This window comes from Mytilus californianus, unplaced genomic scaffold, assembly GCF_021869535.1.
Source record: "Mytilus californianus isolate M0D057914Y unplaced genomic scaffold, xbMytCali1.0.p SCAF_8, whole genome shotgun sequence".
NCBI lineage: Eukaryota > Metazoa > Mollusca > Bivalvia > Mytilida > Mytilidae > Mytilus > Mytilus californianus.
The window spans coordinates 67,498,990-67,522,205 of NW_026262734.1; the positions used below are offsets into that span (position 1 = coordinate 67,498,990).

At 32.5% G+C, this 23,216-nt stretch overlaps 1 protein-coding gene across 1 annotated transcript in view; it reads left to right on the plus strand.

Annotated features, from left to right (window-relative positions):
• Positions 1-6,482: 6,482 nt before the first annotated feature.
• Positions 6,483-23,216, plus strand: part of LOC127711033 (transmembrane protein 132C-like) — a 45,560-nt gene continuing 28,826 nt past the window's right edge. The window contains exons 1-3 of the mRNA XM_052216978.1: positions 6,483-6,646; positions 8,636-9,443; positions 11,552-11,701. Of these exons, the coding sequence (XP_052072938.1) occupies positions 6,595-6,646; positions 8,636-9,443; positions 11,552-11,701 (1,010 nt within the window). The 5' untranslated portion in view covers positions 6,483-6,594. The remainder of the gene's footprint in view (positions 6,647-8,635; positions 9,444-11,551; positions 11,702-23,216) is intronic.

Sequence of the window (23,216 nt, forward strand, 5' to 3'; positions counted from 1 at the left end):
AGTAAAGAGTTTACAACACGAACTCGATCAAAAAACGGGGTCAAACTCATGTGTTTCGGAAGAGTAACAGGAGGCAGTATATTGGTATTTAATTATGTTGCTTATGCCCGGTCATGGCAAGAAAAAAAATCCAGTCGATGGTGCCATAAACGAGGGTCTGGGTGGGGATTGCAGAATAGAGAAGATTGAGCAAAAGATGTAGAATAAACGGCAAAAAAAGATAAAACTTGTTCCAACGAATAAAGAATATTTAGAGAATAATGGGGTGTTAAAATATAAAGAATAGAGAATAATGGGGTGCTAAAATATAAAGAATAGAGAATAATGGGCAAAATAAAAAAGAATAGAGAAAAAAGGTAAAAAAATTAGAGCATACAGAAATGAAGCCCCCCATAAACCTTCATAAGTCGCATTCGATGGTGCCATAAACGAATAAAAAGGACGGCATTGTGCCTACGACAAGTGAAACATATCCATGGTCATCTTTGACCGGCAAGGATATTAAGTTCTATAACAGACAACAAAATCATGATGGCGTCCGTTAAACTTTCGAAGAGATGATTTCAACTTTACCAAAAAGAACCCTTTGCTCAATACATGCATCTTCCTTCTTAGCTGCAACTGTTAGCCTTTGAACATCGTCTCAACTAGTAGAATATAAATATTCCGTATGCAGGTATTGTTGGAATGCTCAGTGCAAAATAGAAATTGAATAATTACAATAAAAAAATGAAATAATCATTTTTATAAATAGTTCTCAATCTGTCGCTGTTAATTTTTAGCTGTAAGTCAAGATATGAAGCAGACGTAGGTCTTCCTATGGTATTCTTTATTTTAAGTTCAATATGGTAGATCATATAAGATGCTAGTAACAAATTCATCAAACTTTGATTTATTCCACGAGAATCCTGCTTCATACGAATAAACGTGACGATAAGAGGACCACGTTTGGTTACTTTTGAAAAAAATCACCAAAGTTAGGCTGTTGGTTTTCTCGTTTGAATTGTCTCACATTTGTCATTTCGGCGCCTTTTATAGCTTGCTATGTGGTATGGGTTTTGCTCATTTTTGAAGGTCGTACGGTGACCTTAGTTGCTAACCATCTACGTCATTTGTTCTCTGATGGAGAGTTGTTTCATCGGCAATCATATCACATCTTCGTATTTTTATAGTTATACAGAATGTTGCCAAATTTATTTTAAAGTTTCATGATGATGTCAGTTTAAGAAGTTTTTACAAAGTATGATGTGTCCATTCCTAAATTGAAACAAGACAAGAGTGTATGATACTCCATTGACATTATCGTGCATATTGAAATTTTTGCAAAAATAAAATGGGATATTACAAATACATTTATTCAGAAGCAAATAAAATGGCTCTGTAGAAAACCATGCATGAGAATACCCTAAGACTTCAATATATATACTATAGATATTGTGTCAAATACTACTGTTAAAAGTCCCATAACTCTGGAATGACAAAGTAGAAAAAAAATCCAAAAATGAGTCTTCATTTAAAAAAAATGAGTCTTCATTCAAAAAAAAATTCAAAAATGAGTCTTCAATAACCAATTCAAACAACAGAGTTGAGTTTGTAAAAATTTTATAACTGCATATAAGAGCTAGTGCATAACATTTGAAAAATGTCTTTTATTTATCTGTTAGTCAAAGTCCAATAACTCTGAATGATATATCGGATTTTTTTAAAAATAGACTGTAGATGTTAATTATATTCACCAATTCCAACAATTATGTAAAGTTGTCAGTAAATCAATCTAAGCAAACTCAAGTCATGGTAAAACACGTGAAAATCTAACTTAAATAAAATCTGACAACTAAAGTTCTTTAACGATGGAATGACAAATCAGAAAATTTTAAAAACCGAAAGGGAGCTTCAATCCCAACAACAATGTAAAGTTTTGAGAAAATCAATCCCGGCATACTGGAGTTAGTAGGAGAATGAGAAAAATTGTCTTAATTCAAATGCTTGTTTAGAAATTCCAATAGGGAATACATATTACTTTATGATTACATTATTAATTCAAACGGTTAAATCCCATAACTCGAGAACGACAAAGCCTAAAATTTTCATAATCGAAACGGACCATTTTCTAATCAATCCTAACGTAGTATTCAAAAGACATAATAATTGGTTAAAGCTAAATTGAGTTATCGTAGAAAGTGTTGAAGACGGATGGACAGACATACAGACATTGGCATACATATAAATACGTCCCGTCTGATATATAAAAATAGGGTCATGTGGTATTATTGTAAACGAGACAACTATTACAAGAGACCAAAGATATCTGTAACTACGTTAGGCTATTTCTTTTAATCCGTAAGTAGAAAATGAGGAATACTTGTAAAGTAAAAAAAAACCGCACATGGAGAGGGAGGGACTGGGAATGTATATAATTATGATTCAAACCGCCACCACAGGTATTTTCACACTAACTTTGAAGCCCAATATTTTGCAGGATAAAATGGACTATCATAATTATTAAAGAGGTTTCGTGGAGCATTTATCATATCCAGCAATATAACGACATTTGTATGGAAACTTTTGCTAGGATGAAATTTGAAAAAAAGGCAGGATGAGCAACTTGGCCAAAAAAATAAAGGCAGGATGACAATTTATTTTAAAAAAAGTCAGAATAAACTAATAAAAAAAGACAGGACCGAATAGAGAGAAAAATAAAAAGGCAGGACAGAGATGACAACTAAATAAAATGCAGGACAAAATTTTTCATCCTAACCCGCACCCCCATAAAAATCAAATGGTAGCTCCCTAATTAAAATATAGATCTCTGATTTCGTTTTTTAATAAAAATTGAAGATTGTTGTGAAATGAGAGGAACCCTTGTGTTTCATTTGTTATTTGCCTTCCAATTTTTGGTTTTATGGATAAATTGTACTAGTGGCAAAACTTGCTGGAACTTCCGATAAAGACTTGTAAAATCATGCAGACAAGTGTCCAGACTTGTTGACCTGTAATCTAACATAATTTAACCTTCATTTTCCTTTACAAGTCACACAATAATATCTTGGTGGTACCTTTCAGCAAATTATGCAGAAACTGTGATGGAATAATGACGGGATTTTGAAATATTTTGTAGCCTTTCTTTTTTGTAAAGGCGCCTTGACGCACACCTTAAAAGTATAGTACTCCTAACAGAAACTACATTAACGAATCGATAAAATGTATAGGAAAAATGGTCAAAGTCCCAAAACTACAGTAAATATTGTCAATTCAAACTGACGATGTAGTATGGTCAGGAGAATGTGACGAAAACTAATCCTATCAAGTATGTAAGTTTTCTGTCAAACGGTCCTTGAGAATGAAGTGTTTCGAACGATCCGACGGACGAAAAGACAGAAGGAAGGACGGACTCAGTCTGCACCAAAATCTTTTCCAACATCTAGTTCGAAGACCAATATTCTAACATTTTTCTTATAAGGCTGAACAAAGTTTTGCAAAATTTTTGCCAGATGCCACAAACATTAAAACAATACGTAAGACAACCACAGACGAGTGTTCATTTAAAAAACGTATGCGGTTTCATCGGCAATAATTGAACAACAATAGTATACACTTGTATAGTCTTTATCATTTACTGAACTAGACTTATCAAGCCAAAAAGAAATTTGTAAAGGACAATTCATATATTTATTATGCTCTCTCCCACTCTCTGAATATACATCCCTCAAGTGACTTTTTTTGTGTGCAGAAATTCAAATATTACGTTTGAGATCTGCGACGTAAGTTCGACTGCTTTAAGTGCTTATCAAAATCAACCAATTTTTATTAACGGCCTACAACGTCTCAATCAAAAGGTTGTTAAACTATTAGCGGACGAAACTGTGGTCTATCAAACCATATCTTCAGACGACTAGACCGGGAGAAACTGGCAACATAAAAAAAAATGGAAAATGGAGTTCCAGCCTGAAAATACAGTCACAAACTCTAAAAAAAAAAGGAAATCCCTATCAACTGAAATTACAAAAATCACGGCCACACTGGAGCAGGTACCATCAACGAAATACCTTGACTGCACCATTGCAAGTGATTTAGATTGGGGAAAACACATAAACAGTATCACAGTCGAAGCATTGGATTCATACAAAATCCATCCAATGAAATGTTTATAATCTGACATTAGTAAGACCACAAATTGATGATTCCACGATAGTATATAGAACCCCGATCATCAAAACAAAACAAGATAGATAAAATCGAAGAGATGCTAAGACAAGCTAACTGCGGTTAGTCACCAGAAGACAGAAATAAATCAAGTGTCAGCAACATGTGACCAACACCACTAATTATACATATTATCAGTATTGTTTTATGAGTATTTCTAATCATGCACAAGATGTCGATTTTGGCAGTATATGGAAAAAAACCTAGATATACTCTATATTAGGAGCCAAAGGAATACCACTGTTCAAGGAAAGGAAAATTAACAATAGGAAAGGAAATGATGCAGTTGATATTGGTAATTTTACTCAAGTCCATAGTAACACACATCATGTTGCTTTATTAAGCTTCAAACTGAGGAAACCGAAAGCTTCATGCATGATTGATTCCCTTTACCCTTTGGTTTTCTCAGCTCTTCGACGTTTGCATAAAGTTCTGGATTTTCAAATATTTGGGCCTCGATCATCACTGAAGAGAAATTAATTGTCGAAATGTGCATCAATCATGCAGTAAAATCAATTCTGATCTAGAGTTTCGGACCGACTATGAAGCATGTATAGTGGCCTCTAGCGGTCAAATTTGGTTAACTTTTGTTGTTGTGTGACTGTTTCCTTGAAGTTCATTCTGTATTTCCTCCATTTATTTGTATTCGTGTTTTACCAACAATAGCTGAAATGAAGCAACAGGCATGAAATTAAACGACACTGAGCATAACAAACGAACAAACAAACAAAATCCCTTTACTAAGTAAGGAGTGGCCCGGGCTAATCGAAAAAAGCCATACTGCAATTCTAATTCGCCATTGTGAGGTGGCGTTCAAGTGTAAGTAAAGTGTAAGTAAGTAAATTTTATTTAGAGTCGGCATATATATACATATTAAATAACAGACAAAACATGAGCTCTGGTGAGCTCTTTAACCGACTGTAACTTTCGCTTGGCCGATTTTTTATGTTTATCTCTATGACTATCTTGGCTTAGTTGGCCACTTTGTCGCGGACAAATGTGAACTCAACTGATGAGGCGCCTCGGCCGTTTATCGTGGAAAATAGTAATTGTAGTCCAAATGAAAGACAATTCTATTTTTGCTTGGACTCCAGCAGGTCAGTAAGACTAAGAGATCTATAAACGCAAAATAAAATGTACCATCAATTTGATAAAAGTGAAACTGTTTTAAAAATGTCTTCACAATGCTTTAAAATGAGGTAGGGTAAGTTTTCTAGGATCAGTTGATTTTAAAAAAAAATAACATTCCATACCTACATCAAAAGACGTCATGGTTTATCACGGGACTCTGAGAATGACAATGCCTTGTCAAATAAAGGCAACAGTAATATAAGTCATAAATCGATTAAGAGGAAACAAATCCGGGTTACACATCAACTATAAGAGGAAAACAACGGAACAACAGAAACACTGAACTGCAACAAAAACAAACGTCAACATACATAGAAACGGACTATTTGATAACAACTGCCATATTCCTGACTTGGTACAGGACACAATTTACTAAAGCAAACTATTCGGTACAACATCAAAGGAACGCAGAGATCTATATCATTCATTTCTGGTGAAACTATTTCTAAAGGTGCTGTTTAAAAAACATCCAGGCTGTACTTCTGCCAAAGAAAACACAGCGGAAGTGGTCTGTTGACTGACGCATTTCCCTTATTTGTAAAAGCCTGAATCCAGCATAGTTGATCATAGTTTATCCCAAATGAAACTTATTTCAATGATCATTGCTTTGTAAAATATTTCTAAAACAGCAGATCTTGTGTTCATTTACCATTTTTATCTGTTCTTTCTTGTAAAAATTCTTTTTAGCACACACAGGACTACAGTGTACGCTGCGAGATGATCATGACGTCACAAATTTAACGATAAAGGAAAGTACCGAAAAAGAACGTCAAACGGAAAAGCGAACAAACGACCCAAAACTATCAGCCAAGTAAATGTCTGCACATTTAAAATATATTTTATTTCGATTGAAAATGTTAAAAATAGCTTCAAATGTTGTATTCCCCGTGTTTTCTTTATATTACATTCATTGACTGTAAATAATATAAACATACATATTAATCCGCAAAAGAGCAAAAGTTCAAAGAAATAGGTCTAAGTCAATACCTAATTTGACAGTTTATAAATGCTATCTCTAACCTTTAAAAGATCAGTTAGCTTACGACTGATATTTTATAATTTTATTTGTAAAAAAATCTAACAGTTCGTGTCTGACAGTTATTCTAAACAGTTTCACTTTGGCCGGAACTATTTTTGTGTATTGAATGATCAGATGCTACAGGTCGTATTTGATGTGTATCAAAATTCGATGATATATGTTGGATTTTGCTGTTTATCATGTGTCTTAACATGTAGGAATAAAACAATATAGTATTCAGAATGTCTTGGAAAAGAAAAACGAGCTATCTAATCGCGTGGACTGTGGTGATAGGTGAGTGTAAAATGTGATGCAGTAACTGATGGCTGACAGGTGCTCTTGGAAAAAAGGGGGAGCGATAGAAAGTCTCAGCTACTTTTTTACACATTTATATAAGATTTTGATTGTAATTTTCTGTATAAAATTCAACCCTCACGTTGTCGAATTTACACCTCATCAATCCTCAATCCTCGTAATCTAAATGCGAGAGGCCCAGTAAACATTGCATAAATGTTGTTACAAGTTGACATTATCTATAGATACTCAGATATAACACATCAAGCATACATTTTTTATCCATTATTTTTTTCTCACATGAAATGTTCCTGAGACAATACACAACTTATTTTATTTTCATTTTTATTAGACCATGTGTTAAATTTGGTTTATTTTTATTGTATTGATTTGGGTTTGTAGATCTATACATACATGAGGGTCGTAATGGGGGTACCTTCATGACGAATAACGGTAAAAATTCTTGCCAAATGACGTTAACAGTAATTTTTGGTGCATGATGATAAAATGTATACTTTCTTTTAGACGATAAAAAAGATCAACTGATTTTGACGAATCACGTTAAGTTTTTTCCAAAAATTACGGTAACAATAATTATATGAGACCTCTGACGAATCACGATAAGGATATTTCGACGAATCACGGTAAAATTTTAATCATCTTGACGCTCACAGTAGCCGAAAATGTTTATGAGGGTGAAGGAGGAGTGTCATCCCAAATTCCTGGAAAAATATAAACGCTAAATCCTGAATTGTCAAAAAAAATTAAGTATTCTTTACCAAATCCTGAAAAATGAATTAATTCCTGAGTCCCAATAACTCTAAATACTGAATTCCTGCAGAAGTTAAGGTCCAATCTCGACATCCTGAAAAATGTCCTTCCACCACTCATGGTGCTATGATTGCCAATGAAACAACTATCCACCAGAGACCTAATGACGTAGAAGTTGGCGACTATAGGCTGGCCTTATGCAACTAGCAAAACTCATACTGTACAGCAAGCTATAAAAAGCCCATATATTACAAAATGTAAAACATATGTTTACATAATGTACATGAACAATGTGGCAATGTACATGATATATAAACCTGGCTGAATTTTTATAAGATTTTGAAGAGATTTAAAATTCTTTGTATTGATTTGAATATTGAAAAAATAATAAATGTACATCATGTACATTAACAAAATGTTGCAATTATACTTCCAGAGATACATGTAGAAAATGTGAATGATATTAAGGTGATACATGTATATGTTTTATATTATTGTGTCTCATTCTTTAAAAGTTTTCCTAAAATAACTACATGTAGGTCCCATATGATTGGTCCATCAAAATGTGTGAAAACAACTGATTCCTACACCATGTACACAATGTTATTGAATTGGCTATAAATGTATTTACACTTTTGGTATTTAGCTGTATTTTGACTCCGAATGACCTTATATCTACTCCGAATCACCTTTTGACGTCAAGCAACAATCACTTTTTATTTGTGACGTCAAATGTTTTGAATTATGATGTCAAAGTTTACGGGAACCTGTGTGATTTTAAAGTAATGGCGGACAAATTTGCATACAAGTGTAAATACGTCTATTGTTAAAAAAGGAAAATACAGCAGGGGTTCAAATTGGTGTGGGTCTACTTAAAATTGGTGAATTGAATATGTAATACATGTACAATGTAGATTGCGTAGTTTTCCATATTTTCAACTTTTACTTTTTTACTTGCCTATCGGACGAGTACACTAATCACTTGTCCTAAGCAAAACATCATACAATCTCTCATGTCATATCCTGATCAGGTAGACAGCAGTCACAAAAGTAATCCTAAAGAATGTCCCCTGTACACATATTTGTTAACAATTGGCCTGAATTTATTAATTGCCAGCATCATGAGCAAGTAAGATATTCACATTATATGTATTTTTGTATACATGTACAATGATACACTACTGTCATGACTGTACATTCTTATATGATTATTTTTAGGACTCTCATGTGGTGTTGACATAACTATAAATAACCAAGAAAATGGATTTTTTCTGAAACCAATTTATGATAAACATAAACCTTGGGATCCTGCAGTAGAAGAGGAAAACTTTGTCATTACACAAAAATCAGATAAATTAACTTTCCATGCATTTAATGGTCCTTTTGATGATTATAAAACAGTTACCGGCAGTGATGCAGGGGACATGGCATCGTACTTACAACGAGAGGGCAACAATAACAACAACTTTGTATATGAAAACATGGATATAAGTGCTCATATTGTAAGTCAAAAAGTTTCACCGAAATGGCCAAAATTACAAATAATGATTCATGCTAGTCCCCGATATAATGTTAACAGTAAGCATCGACAGAAATCAAGTGTATATTCTCGGACGTTGTGTGGTCACATCTTTGTACGTAACAAAGAAGCAGAGTTATCTTCAATTTGTGTCATCGGCAGTCACGAAGAGGCCTGCATTGCAGCTATCAGTCTACCAAATGCATGGTGGCATTCAAATAGTTCAGTGGATGTATATTATGCTGTATCGTCATCTAATCAAAACCAGGAATGTGCTAGCGCATCCAATTCTATTAAAGCTCTTACGGAACCAGAAAAGGAAGAAGAAACCAGTCCAAGGAAATTAATTTTAAGTGTTATTTTATCAAATCCAGGAAATCAATATGAAATTCGACAAGATGAACAAATTCTTATTTATGTTCCAACAGAAGTATTTGAACCAAAAACAATATTTGAAATTCCAGTAAAATTAGAGGCAAACTCAACAGTGCAGGTGTTTGTAATGAGGTAAGATCATACTCATGATTAAATCTAGGATATATGGGACTATATGGAAGAAGGAGTACCATGCATCATTTATACATGTGTATGTAAATTTGGGAAAGACTTCCTTTTAAACCCCTCTTTGTTGACGAAATAGACACCAACATGTATGAAGGGGGTTCAAAATGAAGTCTTGTCTACTTGTTTCCATGAAATAGCCTAAATTTGTTTAGGGGCCAGCTGAAGGACCCCTCCGGGTGCGGGAATTTCTCGCTGCATTGAAGACCTGTTGGTGGCCTTCTGCTGTTGTCTGTTCTGTGGTCGGGTTTTTGTCTCTTTGACACATTCCCCATTTCCATTCTCAATTTTAATCATGATAGCTATAGATATATTTTTTGTCAAAACTCACATGTACTTGTATATGATAGGTTATGTATTTTTGATATTCAAAATATAGGAAAATGATTGGGTATATACACGTATACAATGTATGATGTCTCAGCTGTTCACCCCTACCACAAAAGGATTGAAAATGTTGGTACATGTACATGTAGAAAATGTAGCTACATTATGTATTACGATACAATGTAAGACAAAAGTCTAAGAATAAGAAACGTTGGTCCAAATACAAAATCTGTCTCAACAATGATAAATCTAATTAATAAGTAGTCGTTTTGTGTTAAAGTCTTATCAAAAATTTTGTTAGACACCTTGCAATATCAGACAGAATTTGAGACCTACATGAACATGTAAATGTATAAAATTGAGAATGGAAATGTCTTTCTTAACTAACATCTAATAAAACTTCTTAAATTCAGTTCTTGCTTACTAAAACAAAAATTTGTAACTGCCACTTATTTCATAACATTATGCACATATACATGTACACATGTCCCATGAGCAACCATGATTAAGCCCATTTTTTCAGTTAAGTGCTACAAAGTAGGCTTCCTATTTCAATATTTACTTTTTAAGGTTGGTAAAGTCTGCTGGTATCAATTTAAAGAGCAGAATATGATCTTTATTTGACCAAGCTCACTCAAGTTGATTAAATAATTTTTTTGCTTTTTTTTTGTATCTTTTAAACCTTTGAAATGTTTGAATAGATTTTGAACAGGGAAAAGATCAAAGCATATTAACCACAACATAGAAACATTTAAAGCTAGTTGAATTTGTTTGATGTTCGGGTTATTCACTGGATCAGAGAAAAGAAAGAACTCCACAATTTCAAAATTACATAATTTACACCTTTATTCAACTGCACTATTTTGTAATTAAAACATTCTACAGAAATTTATTGGGAAAAGTTTCAAATGACATGCCTGAATTAGTAAAAATTGTCTGATGTCATTTTAATTGGGTGTAACATTCAGGTGAAATATTGACTATAATGTAGAAACCATTCTTTTATAAATAAACGAAAAGAAAGTGGGAGAAAAACGGATATATGGAATTGCTCAGTTAATGTGTACAATTAATCATCAAATATTATATATAAATGAATTTGGCAAAACTCCTACAGTCCATGACAGTTTTTTAAGAAGTACATTCAGTAGGGAATATTTCTTTAAGATGATTGATTTAAACAGCTTAATCAACTTAAATTTAAATAAATAGACACTAAACATCTTAAATATACCACAATGCTGCACAACAAAAAAGACAAGTACCCTGTCATGTCTGTCTTCCTCATTTATTTTCCTATGTACAAATGTATAAAGGATTAAATGCAATGTGAGTAAAAGAAGATGCTGGTTAATCATCAATGAGACAGTAACCTAATTACCTCATCAAAAACTGAAAGACATCAAGAGGAAAATAGTTTTCTTGTCCATATATTTGCTATTTTAATTTTCTGAAAAAAAAATACTTTAAGGATGTTTAGTAACAAATTCAGTTTTTTTCAATTCCAACAGAAAATTTTAACCATTCTTGGACTACTGGCTTAATAACTTCATTTTGTACATACCAATTTTATGCTTTAGACTAATACGTGTCTTCAAGATTTAAACATTTGATGCAATACTGAACCATAGTTTCTATTGATGATGTACATGTGTACATGTAGAACCTTACATTTATGTACATTATATACATGTACATGTACATGTAACTAAGAAATTCTATTGTAGATGTCGTGTTCGTGATGGACTTATTATCACAGGTGCCATTGCCAAGGCTGATGGACCATGGCAGATACATGTAGATATTAATGAAAGACAGAAAATTGGCAGTGTGACTGCATTTGTCCGAGATACATCATCCTACAAAGTTTCTACGAGGTAAGTTTGAATGTTGATGTTCATGTGCCGTCAGTAATTTCACAAGAAGTACAGTACATGTACACACAATGGAATTCTGTTAAAAATAATTTCTGGTGGTGTTGATCATGAGTAATTAACTGTTAAACAGGGGAATTGGATTGTTGGTGATTAAAGGGAATGACACTCTGATTAACCATCCAATGAATTTTATACCTGTATTCAATGGAATTTCAGAGCGAATTTTCACTTATATATTCACTTTGAAAAATCATTTATGGTGAATCACTGTAGGCCTCCACTATGTCACATACATATATATACATGTATGAGATTTGGTTAAAAGAAAAGTATCCATAGATTTGAGCTGAAGCTGAATAAAGAGAACATTGTGTTTTTCTATTGCTAGGCTTAAAAATCCCTTATTGCTGGTGTCTTCTCTATAAGTTTTATCTCATTTCTTTTATATATGTTAAACTCTTTTGTTGTTAGTACAAAATTTTGTATGGTAAACAACCTTTTTTGGTTCTTGGGTTCTTGGTACAAACTTTAAAAGTACATGTAATATCCTTTTTTAGGATGAGATCACTTGGCTGTTTATATCTATAGTCCTAATGAATTAATGTTGTCATTATTGCATCCCAGTGTTATGTTATAATGCATCAATTTGAATTTTTTCTAAAAGACAAACTACAGTACATGTAGGCTATGTTTTTATTTTATATACATGTACCTGAGAAATATAAAAATGCCAGACAGTTTTTACAGAATGAAGTCTTGACAGTTAAGCTGGTCTAAGCATAGAAATTTTTTTAGACCATAGAAATTTTACAGATGTGAAAAAGTAGAAATCTGTCAAAGACATTAACAATGATAAGATTTGCCCTAATCAGCATTTTTTGAAACCTTCAAACATTTGATCCAGATGTCTAATTACATTTGTACATGTAGCTGTTCAATATCTCTTTTGTAAGTTTTGCATGTTTAAGTATTTGATTCACATGCATGGATTTGATTTGATTGATTTTTGGTGTTTTAACGCCACTTTTAAGCACCGCTTTTGGGCTATTTCGTGGCGGCCAGTTTTTATTGGTGGAGGAAGCCGGAGCGCCCGGAGAAAACCACCGACCTTCGATAGGAAAACTGACAATCCTAGTCAATTAAGATTGGAGTCGAGTGCACCCGCACGAGCGGGGTTCGAACTCACAACCTCATTGTTGACTGGCTAGTGATTACAGTAGTAACTACTTAGACCACTCGGCCACCGAGGCCCCCACACATGCATGGAAACATTCAGGGAAACATGAATGTAAAATGAATGTTGACATAAAAATTTTATTTACACACGTATACCATGTATACAGTATAATGTTTACAATAATTATTTTTTAATTTTGAAATCAATACTTGGATATTTTAAAGGATATTTTGATGGATGCAAGAAAATTGAGCAAATATATTTGATTTCGACCTCAGTGAACTTTTATCTTTGCATTAAGAGACATATCATGAAGGCTGTAGTAAAAAGAATTTATAAATGTTGTTTATCAGTCATAATGAATGTGGGAGGATGCAATGTTTGGAACAAATTTGGCAATTTGTTATGCATTTTACATTTATTTCACTGTATCATTATTTATCTCAAAGATTCACATATTTTTACATGTTTCACCTGGCCTAGCACTAAAAATATTTTCTGGGCCATGAAGGTGATATTTTGTGATCATTACACTATATGACCCAGTTTGTACTAATTTGCAATTCAAATTCTTCTACAGTTTTCTAATAAAACTGTCCACAGAGATGAATTTTGTGACAAAAACTTGTTTAGATCTGTTATGTTTGTGTAAAAATATTTGTCATTTTAACACAATATATACCTTTTGTACCATAGTTCACCGCACACCGTCCTTTCTATTTATCAAGTAAAAGTTTATTCTTTGACTTTTGTATGATTTTGAACATCCTTGTTTTAAGCAGTTTTATACTAGACTGACGTTCTGAATCAAACCATATGGACTTCTACCTTGCCAGGTACATATGAATTTGTTGCAGGAAGACATGTCACCATTTAACCCAGACTTTTTATTTTGACTCCAAGCCGACCTGTCTTGCTCTTTCTTGAAAATGTTGAGATCTTTGCAGAGAATTTGGAAGTTTTTGCCTTTCCGTTTGATTAACAGTGCATTGAACTCGTGAACTGTTGTCTTTGAAGCAAGCATGCTAACAACTACTGAGGCATCCAATGGGAATGATTAATGCAATAAGTTAATTGACCAACTACAACATGCCTTGTTATTAAAGAAAGCCACATTATACATGTAACACAGGAATGGGATCATTGTAGACCTTTGAAAACTAGTATACATCATTGTTTAGGGGCCAGCTGAAGCCTGCCTCCAGGTGCAGAATTTTCTCGCTGTGTTGAAGACCCATTGGTGGCCTTGGGCTGTTTTCTGCTCTTTGGTCGGGTTGTTGTCTCTTTGACGCATTCCCTGTTTCCATTCTCAATTTTACTTTGAAAAAAATGCTGACTCTGGGGATCAATGTTCTACACAGACTTTAGTCGTCTTGAGAATGTTAATGCATAAATTATCAAAATAATTTAGCATAGAAACATGGAAATACCCAGTACACTCTTTCAAAAAAAAATGTTCTCTGAATCTCGTTAGATAACCATGATCATCATTTGAACTCTGGTGGATAGATGTTTCATTGGCAATCATACCACATCTCCTTATTTTTATAATGATAACAGTTTTAAGAACTAATCTTTTAGAAGATGATGTTTAATGGTAGTATTTAGAAGAAAAAGCTGATTCCCTGACAGCAAGTGGAATAAACGGTAATGTTAAGTGCATATTGAACAAATTATTACCGATAAATATTCTGCCGTAAGCTTGCTATAGAATATCTAATCCGTATAATGTATTTTAATTAGGAAGTAATCAATAAGAATGTTTTTCTGTTGTTTCATTAGGTAATTAGTTGACAAGTTTAAATGCGAAAAAAATGAGAAAAAGAAATCATTGAGTTTCTATAAATCGACAGAGAATATCTAAATGTCATCATGGAAAAAAGATTCATAATCGATAGATTGACAGGTCTAATGATATTTTATTGTGTAGTAGTATACCAATTTTCTGAGAAAATTTATACAAATGAAAATCCAATATACTCGCAACGGGAAAAATGGTTTCCGGGTCCTTAAACTCGTACAGAAGATTTCATTATGATTATTGTTGGTTCAAAAAACTGTTAAAGTATGAGTCATTTATTGATGCTAAAAAATAATTTCTTTTCAATTTTACAGTTTATTAAGGACTTTTTTAAGTTCGTTGTGTTTGACTTTTATTGTGTTCTTAATAAGTTTTGTTTGCATTCTGTTTTTGTTCTGAATCAGCGCGAAGATTAATCTCTGTAACAAGCTACAGGTTGAATCAATAGTAATGTTGAGAACCTAAATTGTATTACTGATTTTTTTATTCATTGCAATTCTTCATTTTGTCTAAGGTATTTGAATAGTTTTTTTTTAGAAACTAATAAAATTGTTAATGGTGTAATCTCGTTGATATTATTTGAAAGCTGAAATCGGCAATACAAGTGGGGTTAAGAATTAGAATACAAGCATCAGCGGCACAACATTGAAGGCTGGAACTTTTACAAACTTGTAGACTATAACTCGTCATGTGAATTGTTTTCATCTTGAATGTCCTGATCCCACTTTCACTTATCTTCTATTTATAATGATAAATCAATTTACATATCTAATATAAATTCAGGATATATTTTAGATACATTCAGTTATTAGGAAACTGTATATCAATGTTACATATTTCGAAACATTTAACTTTAAAGTGAATTTTTTGGTGGAAAGAATTTTTCTACTCTTATTTGTGGCAAGAATTTGCTTATATTTATAATTACATTTGTACACCTATATACCTACAATCATGAAAAAAATAGAAACAAAGTATTTTGTTGTTAGATGAAGTAGAAAATTGTTTTTTCTTTATGATGTTTCCTCTTGTCTTCATCAGCTTTACTTCACCAATCTCTATTGATCTTTTAATTTGTCTCAGAATACCTCTGTGATGTAGCTTAATACCAAACACACAGAAGATACAGCCAGGAATGTTTGATGACCTGCCAACTCTGTTTCATTGATTTTGTTGAGGGGTTCTTTTAATGCTCTCTAAATTAGATCAGAACTTGTTTTGTCATTTCTTGTATTTCTATTTTCCACATTCTGACATTCTAATTCCATACTGTAATTGTATGTAAATATAAATATTAGGAAAACATGTTCATGCAAATATCTCTTATGGGGAGGTCAGTGGTAAGACAAGCAGTATTGACCACTAGACTGATTAATGCGATGACCTGTCATTAGTTATTTACACTGGCCATAGTCTCTGTCAGTCAAAGTAATATTGCCTATAGGAGCAAAAGAAAAATTTATCAGTTATTTTATTTGGTTGTTTTCTATGCTACTTATCTGATTCCAATAATTGATTACCAGATCTATAGGGGGGGGGGGGGGGGGAGGGGGAGTGTAACAATCTTGACTACCTTATGGGGTTATGCACTAAGGGTAATTATAGGTATACATGTATGTTTACTCATTTTATTGATTTCTACATTTCAGCTTTTCACAGTTAATACTTAGTTTGAAAATATGAAAGATTAATTTTTACTGGAGACAAAACAGTATTGACCACTAGACTGATTAATTAGATTACCTGCCATTGATTGTTGATGTTGGCCCTAATCTGCCAGTCAAAGTTATATGGCCAGTAGGAACATAATTCCAATAACATATACATAAACTACTGGAAAGGGGCGAACAATTTACAATCCTGACTACCCATGGGGTTGTGCACTGTAGGCAATAAGATGCATGTTAATCAATGCATCTTTACTTCTTTTTTTATTGATTTCTGCTTAGCAGCATTGCACAGTCAATATTTGATATGAAAATATGAATTATGAATTTTTATAACTGTGCATTAAGTGAAATTGTATAAATTAAGTGTTGCCTGTACAAGTTTGTTTGTAAAGTGTTCAGTGTCAAATGTATCATATAGATTTAGAATAAAATGAAATTAAAAAATAAATCAATGAGGTATGTTGGCAAAGTAGGTTAACAAGCTTTACCTGGATAGAAAATTTACACTGCAACTGAAAAAGAGATACTTTTTGGTAAGGGCATGCGCATATATTGAATTTTCACTGTAAAAGGCAAAGGTCTGTAAATCCGTAAAAATAGCACTTTTACACCACATGTTTTTTACCCCCTTTTGAAAAGTAGGTGGTGTCATTTGAAAAAAGAAAAATGCACAAATTTTTTCATTTTATTCTGTATCCATGATATAAGCAAAGGAAGAAAAGAGAGGGTTTGCACCATTATAACACACTATAAAAAAGGAGATTGTTGTGAAAATTAAAAAGTAATTTCACAACAATCTCTGTTTTTCTACATTTCAACAGGCTGAACATTGCAATTACTAAAACAAAATCGCTTCAACAAAATTTAATTCCTACCTAAATTGTAGGATGAAGAAAAGCAACTCATACATGTACATCTGCACATGAAAACAAATGATTAGCTATTCTTCTTCTCAAAGACAAGAAAAAGCAATCTGAGATTTATTTTGAATTCTGGTATAAACGGGTAGCTGTTTACCTCAGGATGATTTGTGGATCTTGTCAGAGTTAATTAGAAGCATGATCATTGTTAGATTAATGTTTTAACACACCTCCAAATAACACAGATGTAATTATAACAAATGTAAGGTTAAACTTCAACAAAACCCCATGGGACCACAAATGGAGATGTTGTATTTTAATTGATGTATAAATGTAGCTTGAGCAACATGAATTAAAGTTTATGGTGTAATTATGGGAAGTCAAATAGGAATTGAAGTACATTTGACAGAACTTCTCTTTCTTTCCATTGATTATCCAGACTCAACTGCATTTGTACATGTTCAATTTAGCTGTCTCAAATCCTCTTTCATTTCCATATCGCTGAGCCCCATGGGTACAATATACTGTTTCTACTTTCGTTGAATGATAAAAGTATTTGCTGGGTAAACATAAGTGAAACGGCAACCAAACAAAAAAGTTTACCCAAAAAAAAACCAACATTACGGTAGGTTGCAATGCTTGTTGGTTTAATTAGAATTTATGTCATTACATTTTTATGAGAATCTTCTTACTAATACTTGCATTTAAAAAAAAATCATACTTTGTCTTGATACTAGGAGTGCATTTGTTTCTAACATAAACGATGTAAATGATTACAAGCATAGTGGTTTAATCCATTTGTTTCTTACATTTTTTTGGTCAACGTTGACATCGTTCACATAAATGATGTACGCGCGAAATAGTCGCGTAGTTGTTGATTGTTTATCGTTGAGACGTGTAAACGAAACATTTGTTTCTGCATCTGTCGTTTAAATAATTACAAGCACGTGTAATTTTCGCAAACTCCTGGTCATTCATTTCCCGCACTTTTACCTGTTTGTTTACAGTGCGTGTATGTAATCTATTTCTGTCTCACCACGCTGGGTCAATAAAGTTCATTAAACGATGTATTTGTTTCTAGCAGCTTAACATTTACTAAACCATCGTCATTGATGACAAAATTTCGGGTTAGAAACAAATGCACTCTTAGTTACAAAGGTAGATTCTCTAAGGTAATATAAATTTATAATACAGATATCAGTTTGCACAACAGTTGAACACTGGTTACTAGTATGAGCCATAACTTATTGTATTTGGAGTTTTGGTCAAGTATGCATAAAAATCCAGGTTGTTCCACTCTATAGTCTGTATATGAATCATAATTTAAAAAACCATTTCTCTCCTATATACTGTAAACTCAGAAATAATTACAATTTTTGAAAAAAAAACAAAAAATGCGAGATTTATTATTGCGATTTCAGGAAAATCTGCATATAAATATATGTATAAGATATCAGAATGGGGGTTCTTATTTTTGCGATTCTAGCCCAGTCGTATTATTCGCAATAATAAAAAACTCACAATAATTTCTGAATTTACAGTACATGTTGTATCCGACTTTTGTTACTTTTGATAACCCCTTAACAGATGTATATTTTTTCTTGGCCTTATTTTTTTTTCAAATCTGTTACTATTTTGAATATCATTTTTGTCTTGCCTTTGCTGAAATTGGTAGAAGCATGCTTCAGTGTGCTGTTTTTCGGCATCAGTAAAAATGCATTCTGATTTAATAGCTTACACAGGCACTACATATCACTGTGTGCTAACACTTATGAAAAACAAATATCCAGACAACTTTTGTGTGTTGGGTTGCTGTCTAATTGATGTAAACAATTAGTTGCTTTCAGTCAATCCAAGCAGGAACACAAAACTAAGAGTGCATCATCAATTTTATAACATATTACACATTACATGAAGGTTAAGTTTATCAGTTGATGAGATAAACATCTTTTTTATCTTTTTATTACCCCATTAACAGGGTAACAGCTGATTTTTAACAACAGCACCTGATCTGGCGAAGGAGAAAACCTTCTATTTTAGAACACACCATTTCAAAGATCATCATCAATTATACTTTGAAGGTTAATGCCAGCAGAAGAAAAGTTAATGCCAAGAAAAAAGTTTTATTTAATACTTTTATGTCTTCTAAGATTTTGTAGTTTTATTGTTTTCCTGGTACATGTATACTATTTGCACCTGTGTTTATGTTATAAAATTTTACACAGGGAGTGTGAAACATGAAAATTCTTATACACCTGAAGGTTTTGATGACCCTAATTTGTCAGGTACAACCATTGTCTAGATCTGTAGTTCTGAATCATGAAGCCGTGTAGCTTATTCCCTACAGTGAGTTATAAATTTTAGTTCTAAATCATCTTTTTTCGATTCTGTTAATAGTACAGCGACCATTTTAAAAGATGATGGTTAAAGATATTAATCAAGTTTAACGATTTTTACTTGTATTCCTATCAAAACAGGCACATTGTACAAGGTTGATTGTCAAATTCCATTGAATTTTTTTTCTAATTTCCTGTGGTACAATAAGAAGGGTTGACCATAAATTACTAGTCACTTGGCTTAGAGGGTAACCATTGAAAGAAGATGTAATTTATCAGTGGTGATTTATTGTTGTTGTAATGATGTGGACATTGGTCAAGATTTAATGTGTCCTATGGGAGGTTTATCTGTTTACAGTCTTTATAAAGGTTGTTTTTCTTTAAAGTTTTAGGTCCGCAAGTTATCAGCTTGGTTCAATAGGTTTATTATACATTAGATGTCCGATGGATTAGGTTAGAAAGACGATTGATGGATTCTTTAGAAATCCCAACTTGCAAAAAGATTTAAAGATTAGTAATATCCATGGAGACTGTAGTTAAAATGTTGTTTATTTTTCAAAATTTCTATATTTTGATTTGTTCGGTATTAATGGAGTTCAGTTGCTATGGCCCCAATGGGATTAAGTTTTGTGAGATTTGGCTTGGAGCTATTAAAATAACATTTTATATGTTAACATTTTTTGAAAATTTTATTTTTACAAAATCATTCAAAAGAATATATATCATATGTGTCTAGATATTTATTAATATACTGAAAACATTTTCGTATACATGTGCTATGATCTGTTGTGGGACAAAAGACTAGACTGAATTACCAAATTTGTTTAAAAAGCCATAAATATTTTCCCTAAATATAAATAGCTAAAAAATCAGTTGGATATCTTTTACAATCTGAATGTATTAAATTAAAAGTTGTATTAAAGTTGCCAAAAACACAGAATTAAGGATGAATAGAAATTTTCTTAGTTCAAAATATAGGCTTCAGATGTGATTGATATAGAAAGTGTACAGTCATGGTGGTAGAGTATGGTAGACCTTCTTGTTAAAATGTTTTGTGAAACATTTTTTTTATCGATGTATAAAAATTTTTCATTGAATTTCATTCGTTCCAGCATCATAAATTTTAAGAGAAGTTCTGAGAAGAAATCAGGTATGTTTCTGGGAACCACATATGGTCTGGACAACCAAAACAGTTTCAAACTATTTAAAGGAGGATTTACAGTGTTTTTAAAGAGCATGATAATAACATGGGTCATCACTGTACAGAACAAGCTAAATACGACAATGCTTAAAATTTTTCAATCAACTCTTTGGAAAAAATATGCCCACAAAAATACATTCCTGAGAAAATTTTGCAATTCGAGAGATTTTGAAAAATAATCTGTTATCCTTGTACATGTTGTAAGGGGATCCAAATTAAGGAGGATCCAGTTGAAATCTAGCACATTATATATACCTATGGCATCAATCAAAAATTATTGAAAAATGCTCTGCCTGTGCCTTTTTAATGTTGGGTTTAGCTAGAATCTGCAAAATGTGAATTCTAATTGATGATGGAAGTTTAATAAAATGTTAAAAAAAAAAATATGAGGAAAAATTTAATAAATAAATCACAGCTATTTTTTGTAAATTTCTGCTGGACAAGGTTATTTTGTATTGGATACACCTTGAGGGCGTTAGCCCAAATGGGTGTATCCAATTTACACCAAGATATTATTGTCAATGCAGAATGATATTTTTCAATGATTTAGGATTGAGGGAGGTCTTTCAGTGATTTGACCATATGTTATTGAAAAGCATGATAAATGCAGGGTATTCAATTTCATTTAAAGACATCTATGTGTAAATAGGAATACACATGATATTAACTTTCAATTCTAGAACACAGCACAGTGCCCTATAACTAGAAAATAGTTTGATGTTTCTTTGGATATGTGCTTGTGAAAACATTTTATTCAAGTTTCACTGAGGTGTAAACTTAATGATAGCAAGTAATATTTTTTAGGATTCATCAATTTAAAGAAGGGGATACTTGCTTGACCAGTTAACTTATTTCTTTTCTCACTTGTAATACTAGATCTTTAAAATATCCTACTTTGAAATTAGCTTTTGTACAGCGGAAATATTTAAAGAAATCCAAAAAACACTTATCTCTGTAATCCATTTAGACTTTGTGTAACTGAAGCAGACCTCATATCACTGGATTTAAACCCTATCATGCATACATTATTACTAAAATCGCTGTCGGAATGTTAAATTGCCATCACACTGACAATAAACCAGTGAATATTAACATTTTAATCTTCATTTTCTGGAGTGTATTGCCTGGTATTAAAATACTTTTAGTATGAGAAGGTCAACCACATCAATATAGCAAGTTCCCTACTTGAAGATATCAATGGCTCTGCATGTTATTTAGCCAATATAGGATGAAAGAAAGGATACTGTTGGGAGGGGTTGTATGATGCAGAAATAGTTAAAGGAAGAGAACATGATATGTACCGTGAAACAAGCTAACATTTCATAATTTGTAAACCAATTTATTTTTGTGATACTGTTTCGCATTAAGCCTTTTACTAGCTGACATATTACTGAAAGTTTCACAATTTTCTTACTTTGTTGCTGTATTTTTATAAGAGTAAATCTGAAGTTTGACATATATATATATATATATACTTACAATATATTTCTACTAGCAAAAGTCTAAAAATAGGAATATTTGTTTTAATATTTCTTTGTTGGCTACATTTACACAGTAAAATAATGTGATCAGCAGTAGATACGAAAGGAACTCATAAGTTGAAGACAATCTTACAATACAATACAATGGCAGAATACCAAAAAAAAGACCAAAGGGACAAGAACGGTTTACAAAACAAAACATAATAACTAAAGACTGAGCAACACAAACCCCATCCCAAAAACCAGGATTGATCCCAGGTGCTCTGAAAGGGTAAGCAAATCCTACTCTACATTTGGCACTTGTTGTGTTGCCTATGTAAAATCACAACAGCCAAGGTTTTTGTCAACATTGGGAGTGGTTGCAAAGTTAACTTAACTGCCTGATGGTACCTGTTTCCACCATAGGAAGTGGCATGTCCTGTCTTTCCGTTGGTTGAAACATGTGCACTGATAATACCTTTGAAAATAGGGAATCTTTTGAATTGAATAGTTTTACAAAATTTTATATGATGTATGCAACAAGTCTGTCCATGATGGTAAGATAGAGATGATTAATTCACAAATTGTTTCTACTCAAGGCAGTTATAGCTTCAGACATTTAGAGACAAATAGAGACACTTGTCTCTTGTTGAAGGTTGTATGTTGACCTCTAGGAGTCTTCTTTAGTTTTCTGTGTATTGTGTAGTAAGGTTGTCTTATTGTTGAAAACCCCAAATTTTCTTTCATTTACAAAGGCCTTCACATGTATGATTGGAACAGTAAATGTGCTCAAGGTTATTAAGTAAAAAATCACTCTTTGTAGTGATTTTACCAAGTGAATGTTGGTGAATTACGGTGATTCACTCACTCCAATCTTATAACTAAATTTTGCTTAAAAGGTTTTGAAACAAGCCCATGACCATATTCCTTTGAAGTCAGAAAAATTAAAATAATGAGTCAGTATTGTTTTGTTCATTAGGTGTATTTTCCATGTGATATAATCATTTACC